This window comes from Acanthopagrus latus, chromosome 1, assembly GCF_904848185.1.
Source record: "Acanthopagrus latus isolate v.2019 chromosome 1, fAcaLat1.1, whole genome shotgun sequence".
Lineage (NCBI taxonomy): Eukaryota > Metazoa > Chordata > Actinopteri > Spariformes > Sparidae > Acanthopagrus > Acanthopagrus latus.
In genome coordinates, this window is record NC_051039.1 from 19,018,077 (window position 1) to 19,032,191 (window position 14,115).

General features: G+C 40.1%; 4 protein-coding genes across 6 annotated transcripts in view; 1 reads left to right on the top strand and 3 right to left on the bottom strand.

Moving 5' to 3' along the window:
- LOC119026695 overlaps positions 1-14,115 on the bottom strand; it is a 1,024,654-nt gene that overhangs the window by 830,540 nt on the left and 179,999 nt on the right. The gene's annotated exons all lie outside the window — the stretch shown is intronic.
- LOC119026879 (lysozyme g-like) lies at positions 1,192-4,094 on the bottom strand. Its single transcript, XM_037111530.1, has 6 exons — positions 3,721-4,094; positions 2,366-2,395; positions 2,181-2,258; positions 1,839-2,053; positions 1,599-1,749; positions 1,192-1,530 (listed from the first exon to the last, which is right to left on the bottom strand). The coding sequence occupies exons 1-6, from the start codon at positions 3,971-3,973 to the stop codon at positions 1,394-1,396; spliced, it is 864 nt and encodes a 287-aa protein (XP_036967425.1). The 5' UTR covers positions 3,974-4,094; the 3' UTR covers positions 1,192-1,393.
- Positions 6,413-9,946, bottom strand: pglyrp2 (peptidoglycan recognition protein 2). Its single transcript, XM_037111214.1, has 5 exons — positions 9,362-9,946; positions 8,208-9,068; positions 7,626-7,836; positions 7,057-7,394; positions 6,413-6,483 (listed from the first exon to the last, which is right to left on the bottom strand). Exons 1-4 carry the CDS (start codon positions 9,435-9,437, stop codon positions 7,091-7,093), a joined length of 1,452 nt encoding a protein of 483 aa, XP_036967109.1. The 5' UTR covers positions 9,438-9,946; the 3' UTR covers positions 6,413-6,483; positions 7,057-7,090.
- Positions 11,033-13,968, top strand: trappc5 (trafficking protein particle complex 5). Of its 2 annotated transcripts, none has more exons than XM_037111835.1 (3): positions 11,033-11,153; positions 11,400-11,686; positions 12,350-13,968. In XM_037111835.1, the coding sequence occupies exons 2-3, from the start codon at positions 11,417-11,419 to the stop codon at positions 12,644-12,646; spliced, it is 567 nt and encodes a 188-aa protein (XP_036967730.1). In that variant the 5' UTR covers positions 11,033-11,153; positions 11,400-11,416; the 3' UTR covers positions 12,647-13,968. The 2 variants fall into 2 exon arrangements, with proteins under 2 accessions (XP_036967730.1, XP_036967720.1); XM_037111825.1 differs by having other exon boundaries at positions 11,073-11,158.

A 14,115-nucleotide genomic window follows, 5' to 3' on the forward strand; every position in this document is an offset into this window, starting at 1 on the left:
TTTCCCCTGAGCACCCTGTGTTTCCTCTCTCTGCTTATCAAAAGAAACTGCTTATTAACATGTTTCTGAACAACAATAACTGGGTTGCCAGTTAGGAGAAGAATAGTCAGTGACTGCAGTAAGGTGATTAAAAAAGTTATATTCTAAATGTGTGCACAAACACAGACACATCATTACTTAAAAAACAATAATAACACTTCTTTGGATCGCAACCAGTAGGCTGATCCTGCATCTCTTTGTGTTCATGACACGATGTTTGTTTGTTTTTCGAGTTTGTGATAAAATGTTTCACAATTCTGAAATATTCTGGCCCCAAAAATTAAGATACTACGTTTTGATAAGTTTAATATTTTCATTTCAGAGAGTTGGTTTGCAATTGAAACAGATAGCAGGATGGACCAATGTGAAATTAAAAAGCTGTGTTAAGTCTCTGAGATTCAGAGAGATGTTTCCTGCTTCTGCTTCGAATGGTTGAAACTAGAATTTGAGAGCTGCAGCACAGAGTCCATCTGTTCACCCTGTGGTGTATCAAGGGAGCATGTCCGTACTTATAAACTTATACTTACTCTCAGTTTCACTGTGACTTATCTGACTGAAATTCTATTTGACCCTGAACTTTGGTTGCTGGAATTCAGCCATCAACTCACTCACCTCCCCTGTAAAAGCGCAGGGAGGTGCCCCATGCAGATGGAAAATCATGACAAGTTTTATAGTCTACAAAACATCTCTGGAGTTTCATAGCAAAACAGTTACAGCAATCTCCAAAACAAGTGAAGTAGATGGGGACTTGCTTTTTAAAATGTAAGAAAAAAAAAACTCCTGAAAAATGACTGCATAGAACTATTTGGGTGTTTTCTGAATCTCCTGAAGCCCTGAGATCAAGCAACTGCATGCACCTTGCCAGATGTTGGAGCACAAGCACGACCACGACCACTTATCAAGGGTGTAAATTTCATATTAACTCAGACAGCACCCACCTCTCTACATTGATAACACAATGAACAAACATAAGAATGACCTTTACTGTCCCTTGAGAGGAAATCTGATTGACAGAAGTGGCTAAAAACACAATGCACACGATGATACGAGACATCACAACAGCAAACAACCAAGGGAAAAAGAAAATGTGTCTGTTCTTTAAAAGGAATGAATCCATATGTATGGTAGCAAAAATAAAGGGCTGCTGAGCAGTTTTGTAGGAAAATTAAGCAAATTTAATTACACTTGTAAATAAAAGGAAAATACTATGACATGAGATCACACACATGAATAAATCCTTACAGTGTTTTGTCAGGCACTTAATAACAGTGTGTGCATCTTTTTTAATACATGGCATTTATTACAGACATTGGTCCCTGTGTGATTTGAAGGAGGTTGTGGACAGCCTCAGTTTTTAAAAACCTCCTTTGCTTTTGTACCACTGAGCTCTGGCAACCACATCGTTGGAGAAGTCTCCGCCATAGGTTTTGGCGTCCACCTCTTCATAGGAGTGGATGGCCAGGGGCCCTGCATGGTAGGCTGCTATCCCTCCTGCAGAGACAAATACAAGTGAGTACAAAGCAAAACAGTGTGGAGGCAGTTTGTCAAGTAAAACACACCTTTCAGCTGTCGCTCCTTGCTCCAGTCAGGAAAGTTATTCTTTATGCATGACAGAAACTCAATCAGGATGTCGATGGCTTGACAGAGGTGTTCCTCACCGTCCCATGAGCCTTTTGCTTTGTGTCCACCTCCTTCTGGATTGACATCAATCTATGGAAATATTAGTTGATGAAGTTCAGATCAATGCCTATGTATTGTAACCTGATAAACAGAGAGGAGAGGAGAAGTACTTTCCTCACCTGCATCAGCCCAAAAGTATTATACGCTTTTCTGTTTTCATCATAGCACCCCCAGCCGTCATTCAGTGTCTTTCCAACCCTGCTCGATCTGGAGATGAGGCCGGCAATGAGAGCTGGATGAACTTTTTTCTTATCAGCCACATTATTGATGGTGGATTTGTACTTGTTCATTTCATTCAAATCCCTCTCTGCCATGGCGTAAGATGCCTTCACACCTTCACAAAGGAATAAAGACGAGAACATTATGGCCTCTGTGCAGCTATAACCTTGTCGGTCTTTTGATGCAGTCACACTGTAGATATGAATATATTTTTAACTATAGATGGATGGATCCACGTTCACCTGAGCATTTCAACTTATCCTGCTGAGCTGTTTGCACTGAGGCACCGGTAGTTTCCACCATCATGATGTCTCCATAAGCTGCAAATCAATTCATCAGTTCATCAGTTCATCAAGACATCTCAACATGAGCACACAGCATGAGGAACTAACGGTATTTTTGACACCATTTACAACCACTTACTTACTGGAGAAAGATGCATCCCTCAGGTACTTGGCTGGAAATAAATAAATAAAAATGCTGTGAATAACACTGAAATAATTGAATAAGTAGCATTCTGTAGCTATAATATTGTTGTCATCATGACCTCTAGGCGACAAGGGCATGAGTTCAGGTCGGTAAAACAGTAAAAACAACTTGTCAAAAACACAAGGTTAACATAAGTAACTGCTCACGATATTTGCTCTCAGTTCAGTCATCACAACATCTGACTCATAAAAGCTGCTGTAAAATATCTTCTAGGGCTCTGAAACAACCAAAGATTTTGAACAAGACCCTTGTTTGTTATAAAGTTTGACAGACATCGGCAAGGCGGGTCTAATGAGAGATACAATCAAGGTTGCATTGTGGGAAGTATGTGATCGAGTGTTTTGAACAGATTTTGTTCTTGTTTTGTTCTCTTGAAGCATCCTTCAAGCCCCCAGGCTTTACACAAGTGCAAATTACAAACCGACCCATTAATCAATATGATCTGGGGTTCTGTTTTTTTTTTTGTTTGTTTGTTTTTTGTTTTTTGTTTTTTTCACTTAGGAGAAGAATGGCTGTTGAATACATAAAGGTGATCAAAAGTAATATTCTAAATGTATGCACAAACACAGTCACAAAAATTACTAAAAGACACTGTTTTGGATCGCAACCAGCTAGTTTGATCTATTCTTCATAATTGTTCATATCTTATTTGTCAAACAAAGAGTTGCTATCTGTGTTTCATTGTTTTTGAGAGAATGACAATAAACATCTCTTCTACTCTATTCTATTCTTCTATCTTTTTGTATTCCAGACACAATGTATGTTTGTATTTCAGGTTTGTGATCAAATGTTTCACAATTCTGAAAACTCCTGGGCCCGAAAATTAAGATACCGTGTTTTGATAAGTTTGATGTTTTCATTTCAAAGAGTTGGTTTGCAGTTGAAACAGCCAGCAGGATGGACCAATGTGAAATTAAAAAAGAGGTGTTACATCTCTGAGTTTCAGAGAGACTAGAGCCACAACTTCTGTTGCTGGCTTACAGCCATCCACCCACTCACTTCCCCAGGAAAAGTGCAGCAAAGTGCCTGTGTACTGCTCTTTAGAGGATAAGTTCAGCCTACAGTAAATATACATTTAAATTGTCTGGTAAACTCACCATTTAATACACTTCAAGTTATTAAAGAGATGATTGATTTAAAAAATAAAAAAATAAATAAAGAATGCAGAGAGCAAGACAGTCTACTGGTAAAATGACTTCTGGTAGACATGAACCTCACCTCTCAGGGCTGTATTATAACTGTGCATTATTTCACTTCAAACCCTTGATCAAAATGATCTGTTGCTGAACTCACTGAGGCTCTCTTTTTGAGCATTGCAGCGAATGCTCTCCAACGTCTCCACAACCACCTCCGCAACCTTGGACTCTGTGAAGGTTTTAACCAGGACACCAACAACTTCTAGGAGACTCTTGTGTTCCAGATCACTCTGTCTGATCCGTGGCTCATCCCTGCGGTCCAAAATTTCAGAGCAGAAATCCTTGAAATCTTCCTCTTTGAGATCCCTCAGTGTGTCTTTGATAAGCGACGTAACAGTCTTGGGCGGCATCTCTGCAGCTCATTCAGGACAGAGAGACACTGCTGCTGTGAGCTCAGCTCACTGTGAGGCTACCACTGGAGGGGGAGTTGCCTGTCTAACTATAGAGGGCTGTGTACAGGGGGTCCAACCCTAAAGCTCCTTATCTTCACTTATGCACTAGGGAAGTGAGATATCCGCCCCTGACTGTAACAGAATTGACCAGAAGACTCAAAGGGAAACTAATCCACACGTCTGTAAGTCAAAAGCGAAAGCAATGTTTGGGCAACAAATGGACTTGAGTGTCAAAAGTGAAAGTAGATTATACATACATACACTTCTGCAGCTGTTTGACCTGAGTCACAGTTCCTCTTCTTATCTGTAACCCATTTTTCTTTCAATCTCTTGTTGCATGTGGCAAATTGAACCAACTTTCTGTTCAACACATGATGAATGCATCATCTGTGTCAGAGCTCAGACACTCACCTCGGCTGCACGTGCTTTGTCCGTACAGCTGAGATCTGATTACTCTGAACACTACCTCCTTGAATGTATGAATGAATGAATGAATAACCAGAAACACAGTTTGTGTCAGTATTTGCGTTTTTCCTTCTCACCAGGGAAATAAGTTAATTTCAACCACATCCAATATTCAGCACTTTTCTGATGATCAGAATCAGTGTTTGTTTTGTTTTGTTGTACTTAAGTACGGTAAACTGGGTAAATGTACTTAGTTGCATTCAATCACTGCTCATCATGCAGGAGAATTCTCCCTGTCATTGTGTTTTAGTTTTATATATGAAGTTTGCACATTCATATTACAGGCGTTCGAGTTTGAGCTAGTTTAAACCACTTTAAGTCAAATAATAGTGAACATTTTCATGGATTAGATGGAAAATGTGTGACAAGGCTGAACACTGGCTGTTTATCTGAGATCATGAAAAGCTGATTTTATTAAAAATGCGTGGCTCTCACAGGACAGGAACACTATAAACATATGATGATCTTCAAGAATATGATGCTGTAGGTGATTGTTGTGGCCTCAGGTGCACCTTCTGAAGGGCTCTGCCTCCGGAGCAGGATGGTTGCGAAACACCTATAAAGAGGAGCCTCAAGATGGCGCTGATGTCGAGGAAATAATTGTACTGACCTTGTTGTGAAGGCCTACACACAACTGAGATAACAGCTAAGAGTCATTGTCTATAATGGTGTCTCTAGAGGATCTGTGCTTATTTTATGATTGAAAAACACATAATTATTTATTGACTCAACGAACTGTGAAAGTAATTAGTGCAAATCAAGTGTTTTAGTGGTACAACACTCACATGTTTTAGACTAATCAAAGTTTTTCAACTCTCATTAACCTAGTGTCGAATAGTGTGACAGCCAGGTTCACCATCTTTAATGTGAGAGGTTAAGCTGCTTGTAGTGTGCTTTAGGTTATTGCTGTTCTACATCTGCTGAATCCTCCCATGGCATGAAAGTAAACTGTCTAGTGTAGCAGCAGCAGCATGGGTCAGGTCATACAGGGTTAGTGTGTGAAGGAAAGTGGGTCAGGCGAAGGTGCAGCATTATGGGAAAGCGTTGGGGTCTGAAGGTCTGAAGGGTAGCTGCTGAAAGTATGGTGATCTTGGCGTAAGAGACGTGTTTGGGTTTTGGATTGTTGCTCTGACAAAACCAGACTTGTTGATGTCACCTCACCCTTTCTGAGATTTTATAGAACCAGCAATCAACCAATTGATTAATTGAGAATTTAATCTGCCAATTAATCAAATTAACATCTCTCAGTGCTGGGGGGTTTGTTCAGTGTGTAGCCTGACTGAAGTTTGTGTATTCTATTTACTTAGTCTAGTATTTACTTTGCCCTCATGCCTATTTGGGAGTAAACACAGGGGGCGTAATGAAGTTATCCACCAGGCAGAAGAAGCCCACTGGCACTTAAACCCAGCTTGTTTGGAGAGTGAATATTTTAGATTGAGTGTTTTCTTCTTGTTCTCTCGTGGCCTTCAAATGACTTCACTGAGGACAGTAACATCTCGCTGTAAGACAAGACACCCAGATACCACCAGAATAATTTGCTTCGGTTTAAATGTCATTTTCTGAAATGGCTGCAATGAGTCTGCTTAACAGCAAATGGTAGTACAACCATTAAAATGTATTTAGCCCTTTAGCAGATAATTGTATCATAAGAACCAAAAGTAAATTATTGTATGTTTGGAATATAAAACATGATGAATTTGGATAAAATTAGTCCATAGTCAGCTGTAGAGTTCATTTTCAATCAAACAACATTAGCAGTTAACAAGTTTATACTGTACTTTATAGAACAACTCCTGACACTGGCTGGAGTCAAGTTGGACTTGAATTTAATGCTGTTCATTAACATAAAACACTGAACATTTTTGATCCAGGTCAGTATTGCGTTTCAGTTGTACCAGATGTACAGTGAATCCTGCCAATGAACAAGACAGGTTTTTAGAAACAATCACTTTTATTACAGGTGGCCAGTGTCTTTGTTCTTCTGTTTGTAGGGAGTTTGTTTCCTGTAAAATAAAAGCGGATAAATAAGATTTATGTAAAATGTGATTAGGACTTAAACATCATTGCATTTTAAAATGATTTATGATTTATAAAACAATGTTTGTCTTAAAACCATCCTGGAGACCCAGACTGTCAGATAACAATGCATTGTGGGTAATGTAGGTATCAGTTTTATAAAGCAGTCCAATGGTCTAACTTTGCACACCTATATTACTGACTAATTATGGAGAGTTTAAAAAACAAATTATCAAAATTTATACAGCAGAACCAGAGAGAACACTTTTCAAAATTTGGTGCCTACATTACCCACAATGTGCCCTGACTATTGAGTGATAATGCTTTAGATAGCTTATCCAATTACATGCATCTTCCTCTGGAGGTTTCATACTACTTCTTTCATATATGCATTTGTACGAGACCTGTAAACATAATTTCATGTGTTAAATAGGTAGGTGGATTTATCCTTTAGAGAAATCCTGCCCTGGAAAAGGAGGATTTGAATGAGTCATGTCTGTCAAAATGATAAGCCTAGAAGATTGACTCATTTCAAAAAGTAGCAGTGATAGTTGCCATACCCTGAAGATCCAGTGATGGTGTTTAAGAATCCTGTCATTCCCTGAAGTGTTCCCAGCTTCTTATTTCTGAAAAGAAGGCCTCTCCAGGGCAGGTGGTGTAGTTTACCACCTGTCTGTGTCCGTGGATGGTGAAGTTAGCAACCAGTCCTCCTCCATCTACTGCACATTTGACGAGATGATGGCGCAGCAGATCCATAGCATAGCGAGAAGGCAGGGTGGTGGTGTAGTTACCGATGATGGACACACCATACCCGATACTATTGTGCCCCCTGGTGTGTGTGCCGAGGAGTCTCCAACCTCTGCCCTCGTAGATGTAACCATCAGAGCCAACAACAAAGCTGAGAGCACAAAGATTCAGAGCCTGAGTAAATGCATCTATCCACTATCTCTAACAAGATATGAATTGTCTCTACTCTCTAAAGTAATAGTTAGTCCTAGCTTTATGCTAAGCTATGCTAATCACTTCCTGTCACCATACTTGATGCAGATACAAGAGACACGAGAGCGGTATCAATCTTTCCAAGAAAGCGAATAGGTGCATTTCTTCTCTTTCTTCAGAGGTTGGTTACCTGTATCCTATGTCACTCCAGCCGCGATCTTCCTGGTGGAAACGCTGCATGGATCTCATGTCACGAGAGCAGTCTGGGAAGGATAAACAGGGCGAGGATGGCTCATACGTGTGGTGAACGTAGAGGAACTGGAGGGGTAGAGACAGTGGGATAGGTGTACCCTGGGAGGCCTTTGCCCCCCACTGACAACGAGGGATGATTTGAGGGCAGTCTGAGGAGAAGAGGAGAGAGAATGAGGCCGAGGATGCTGAAACAACTGCAGATTGTGTTACACGCACAAACTTATATTTCCAACACTCTGTAGACTCCATAGAACAAGCTATTCAAGAGTCACAAGAATATACACGATGACGATGTGCTCCTACATTACAAGAAAGACTATTGTTTGGGGGATTTTGACCCTGAAATTTCACCACAGGTTTTGGAAACTTATTTCCACCATTTCTAACACTTCACGGACCAAAAGATTAATCAATTATTGGAAATGAGTTTGTAGTTTACTCAATAATGACAACATGCATTAACTGCAGCACTACCTTGCACCCAAGCGCACTTTTTAAAAAAGAATTTTTTATGGCTCACCCCAGTATTTGTGTACAAATGTCTGCAATCCATCCTTCACCGCCTTCCCCACTCCAGTGTCCAGAGCAATCCATTCTGTCTTTTCCAGCTTCCAGACTAATTTCAGTGCCTCCATCACCTGACTGTGAAGATCCAGAGGCTCCAGAATGGATCTAGAGATCTCCCTTCGCCTTGGACTAACATGGCTAGTCACAGCATCGAGTCCCTGCCCCTCATGCAGAGTAAAACTGTAGTATCCTTTCAAAATCTCGCTGAGGGCCTGCGGCTGTTCATGTGCAGATCGGTTGCTGAGGTCCATTCCCAGTATAACTCCATCCATGCCTCCATTAATAACAGCATCAGTGGCCAGAGTGGCAGGTCGATACAGCCTGAACATCTTAGGGTGGTCCACATTGTCCCAGCAGCCATTGGGGCCCAAGCGAAAAGACACAGGGATGTCCTGCAGACTTTGGAAGGACAGGCCCAGTGTCCTTCCTAAGGTGAGATGGAAGAGTCCAACAGCTGGAGTTCCCTCCATCTTGGCTTTCAGTCCTGTTTCGATACCCAGAAGTAAGGGTGCAAGAGCTACCGTGGTGCCATCTGGAGCGAGGACCACCCCTCTTTCTTCTCCGGAATCCGTCACAATGTGGTGGATAGCCTTGTCAAAGAAGCTAAAAGATGAGGCATTGAGAATGGCTGTCTCTAGGACCTCAGCATCACTGAGATTATATGATGAACCCAAGAAATGGATGGTCATTGGATCATCGTGGCCAGCGGTCCTCCGCAGGGCCCTGACCAGAGCCAGGGGGGACAGCCCAGGGTTGGAGTCTTCAACCTGCTGAACAGCTCGGACGAAGCTGTCCATGTTACGCAGGTGGACACCTGATGACAACAAGAGGGACATTGAAGTGCAATAATGAGTCAGTGATCTTTGGGACCTTTGTTCTCATGGTTACAACGACAAATGCAAGGTGCAAGTTACTGAAGAAGGATCATAGTTATTAAAAGAAACCAATGTTGAATTTTGGTTGACTAAAAATAACTGACTTGCTTTCAGAAAATGAAATATCATAACAATAATTATTTCTTAATTATTTCTAAAACACTTTTTGTAAATTAACTAATTTGACTCAAGATAACACCGATATTTACAGAATTTGAAAAACTGAACTTACCTGCCGGCCTGCTATAAATAGTCATGAAGTAGGATAAACCCAGGATGAAAAACAACCCCAGTCCAAATGGGGTCATGTTGCCTGTTGCTTCAAAAAAAAATCCCCAATTTTTGTGTAAAACTGAAAAACAGATTTAGGATTTCTCCAAGCTAAATGAACAAAAGACAAGGAAAAGGTGAGATCTGAAGGAATGTCTATAACCAACTTGCAAGCTTTCCAAAAACGTAAACTGAAAAGCTCAGTTGTGCTCCCCACGACTTCTGAGAGGAGTTGTGTAGGTGTATTTGTGCTGTGACTGCAATGTTTGTCCCGGTAGGGATGAGAACTCTTTGTACACTGATGACTCCAAATATTGATTTATCCTACAGTAAGTTAAAGTGTGTGAGCAAAACAAAGTCTGTGCCTCTGTGAAAGGATTATTACACAGAAACAAATACAGTATGGGCCTTTTCTAATTGTATTTGGTTGTATCACTCTTTCTCCATGAGTTATACTGCCCTATACAGCTACTTTTGTATATATGCCATTCAATAAAAACAAGTGACGTGAAAGACAAAGCAGATTTGTGGTTAATGTTTACCATCTCACGTGATGTGTGCATCAACTGCGTACTCACCAGTGTCAGTGACACACATTAGTCACTTCAAAGGTCAACCACTGAGAAATTTAATGCAGGGAAGTCATGAACAACAACAATTGTCCTGTTTTTGTCCTGATTTTGTCATTCAGGTTGTTGTGAAACCAAGAAACTGCATAAAACTGGTTTTTAACCCTAGCACCACTGGACTTCATAGACATCAATGATAATAATTATAATTGCCCCAAAGCTAAGAAAATATCCCCTTCTTAGACTTATAAAGAATAACATAACATAAATAACAGGCGACAAGGGGCAAAAGCACAACACTTTCATTTCAAAACTAAACTTGTTGAAATGATTGTTCTAGTTTGAACATAATAGGTTGTGATAAATATCAGTAAGTCATTAAATGAAAGTCAATATAAATAGTGAATTTTAAATATTAATTAGTGTAATTAAGATTATATGAACCCACAAATATGTATGCTTTAGAAGAAATTGCACCTTGTGGGTAGTGTATTGAGGCCACTGCTTGCCATTTATATGCTCTTGTATAGTTTCTGTTTCTCATTTCTATTTCATAAACTTCTAATTATAGTTTTTCCTTTACCTTTCTTTATATTTTTGTTCTTATATCTGTCCTTATACTGCTGCTGCTGAATTTCTCATCTGGGGATGAGTAATTCAAGTGTTAGGAAGGAGGAAAGAATAAAGTGACTGATGTTAAAATCATGGCATTAAGCCATACTGTTGATATGCTGTTTCAAAATGTACGAAGTCGAAGCCCTGAGTGCAAATTTGGACTTTAAGTGATAACTTTAAAAGCTGCAAAGTTAAAAGACACACATTATTTTATAAGTTCTCATCTCAGTTTGTTCAAAAATAATTATGCCCCATAGACCCCATAGATCATTTTCTTTTTCTTCCTTATTTTTCTTTCTTTTTTTTCCTTTTATTTGCGTGCGAGGTTGCTGTTGTCAAAGGCAACCACTAAAAGTATCGCGAAATCAAAATAAAATAATATTATGAAGTCACTGTTTTGTCTTGTATTTTCATTATTGATTAAAATATGATCAATAATGTTTTTATATTACAGGGAATAAATAGAGAATCATCTGAATTCAAAAAAGAAATCGTGGTGCCATGTGACCAAGTGACGTTTACACTCGAACCAGGAAGTAATCACAACAACAACAACAGTAATAAAAGCAGGTGCCGTAAGTGATCATGTGAATTGTCAGTGTTGTTGGTCTTTTTCCGATTAAATGAAAAACGTTCCTGTCATAGGTTAATGTCCTGTCTTTGCAGATGTTATTGTGGTGTACAGCGTAGCTCACTGTGGTTAGCATTAGCCTATTAGCCTGAAGTCCAGCAGCCTGTGTCTGTAGTTAGCGTTAGCTCTCTCTCTCTCGCTCTCTCTCTCTCTCTCTCTCTCTCTCTCTCTCTCTCGCTCTCCAGCCGCTGACTAAGTAATAATGGAGACTCGCTTCACCCGAGGCAAGTCAGCTATTTTAGAGCGGCCTCTGAGCCGACCCAAGACCGAGGTGAGTGTGAGCGCCTTCGCCCTGCTGTTCTCGGAGGTGGTGCAGTACTGCCAGAGCCGGGTGTACTCAGTGACCGAGCTGCAGGCTCGTCTGGCCGAGCTGGGTAAGCGGGTCGGTGCCAGCCTGCTGGACGTCCTGGTGCTGAGGGAGAAGAACGGCAAGAGGGAGACTAAAGTATTAAACATACTGCTGTTCATCAAGGTACACACTCACACTGACCTGTCCTAATGATGCCTGTGCTGGATTAAGTGTAAACCAGGCAAATGGGTGAGAACCCACAATAAACTGACAAGTGGAAGGCAGCTCTCTGTTAGTCGTTACATTTGTGTGTTTCTGTTGCTGGTATGACAGTCAGAATTTCTGTTGGTCGACAGTAACTAAGCACATCTACTGCAAGTACTGCACTTAATGGCAAATGTGAGGTACATGATTTACTTAAGCATTTGTATTTTCTGCCACTTTATATTCCTTTTCAGAGGGACACGTTGTGCTGAACTCCACTACGTTCTTTCTGATTGCTTGAGTTACTTTTTGGACTGACATTCTGCGATGTTAAGACACTGAAACAGTCTACATGTTCAGAATCAGAATCAGCTTTACTGGCCAAGTATGTGTAGACATGCAGGTGAAATAAAGAGCACACAAAGCTAGGTCAAAATATCCAGATATTAAATGAAATCAGAGACACACAATCATAGATATCTATTAGTACAATCAATAGGCAGCTGTGCATTCGATCAATAGAAAATTAAAGTTTATAAATTACCCATTACAGTACAGTTGTAGTGTCTTGTTTATATAACTGCAATGTGGACCCCCCCCCCCCCCCCCCCCACACACACACATTTCCTATGCACTCCACAGGTATCCGTGTGGAGAGCCTTGTTTGGTAAGGAGGCAGACAAGCTGGAGCAGGCCAATGACGATGACAAGACCTACTACATCATCGAAAAAGAGCCCCTTGTCAACACATTCATCTCCGTCCCTAAGGAGAACAGCAGCTTGAACTGTGCAGCCTTCACTGGAGGGATCGTAGAGGCCATCCTCACCCACAGCGGCTTCCCCGCCAAGGTCACCGTCCACTGGCACAAGGGCACCACACTAATGATCAAGTTCAATGATGAGGTGATCGCCAGAGACAAAGCACTGGAGGGCAGATAGGGGAGAGACAAGAAGATGAGATATTGGATGAGAGACTGTGTGTGGGTGTGCATGCGTGCATCCGTGCGTTTGCTTGTTTTTTTTTGTTTGTCTTTTTGAGCGGAGGTTTGATGTTAATCGACTGCTGAAATGTCTGTAAAAGTGCTGCAGATTGTGGTGAAATAATTGTGTAATAATTTTGATTTTGCCTTTTTTGTGGATTATAAATTCACCCACTCTAGAGTTGTATAAGTTGTATTTACATTGCATCAACATGCCAGAACACACATATTTTCACTTGCTATCAACTAAAGAACATTTCCTCACTCATTCGATTCAATACATGTACAATACATTTTTGGACCTATGATAGGAAATTAATACTATCGGCTGTTGGCAGTTGAAGCATGAAGCTTAATTGCTGTCATCAACTTAACAGCTACAGCATGTACATTCCAGCACATTAGGTGGTGGTTTGCCCTTCCAAAGTTGGTTTGTGGTCCACTAATAAACACAAAATAGATGATGAAGAATATTAAAAAATCCATCTTTGCTCACAACATTTCACAGAAATGTGACATTATTAGATACTGGTATCAGCCAGTGGACAAGCTGATTATCTGTTATCATATCGGCTAAATACAATCAGTATGGTGCATCCCTATGATTAATTGATTAAAAGACTAATTTCCACTCTAAAGAAGATTATACTGTGCTGAATGTGTCTGTTCCTCAGGCATATGTATTGACTATTGATTCCACTTTGCAGTTGGGAAGATTGATATGCAAAAAACATTTGTAATTGTTTTGACAGATGTTGTGGTCGTGATCTGAGTCACAATTTTACTAGGATGGTAGTTTCTGAATTTCATGATCAGTGAAAGAAAATGATGATGTGTTTGCGATTTTGATAACATTTTGATGAACTGTCCAGCCCTACTTTGAGTTCAGAATGTTAATGTTACACTAAAGTGTCTTTCTCTTTCTCTGAAAGTTAATCTTGTGATGCAGATGAGGTTCTTGTTTGCTGACACAAACAATTTCCAGGCCAAACAGCTGATGGAAAATCTTCCATTTCCCCATATTACTATATTAGTCAGATAGAATGTTTAAGAGCATCTGTATTGACAGGCGTGATAGGATAATAACACATGCTGTTAAGATCACCACAACAAAGTTGAACAGGGATGTGTCTCAAAGTTGTAGCAGGTTTACTTGTGTCACACATTAAGTTTAAAGCATTATGTTTGGCATGTGTGTTTATGCTATATAAGACTTGTACATTATTTTTCACTGATACATGTGTAAAGCGATGGTGGATTAAAAAAAAAAACAACAAAAAATAATGCTTTTCTTAAACTCTGGGTACAAAATAATTTGACACTATTAACAGTAATCATGTACAGTAGAACAGCAGAAATCATGGGTGTTTTAGCAGATAGGATGCTGCAACTGGAAAACAAATAGTTAGGAAAGCAATTTATCAAAGA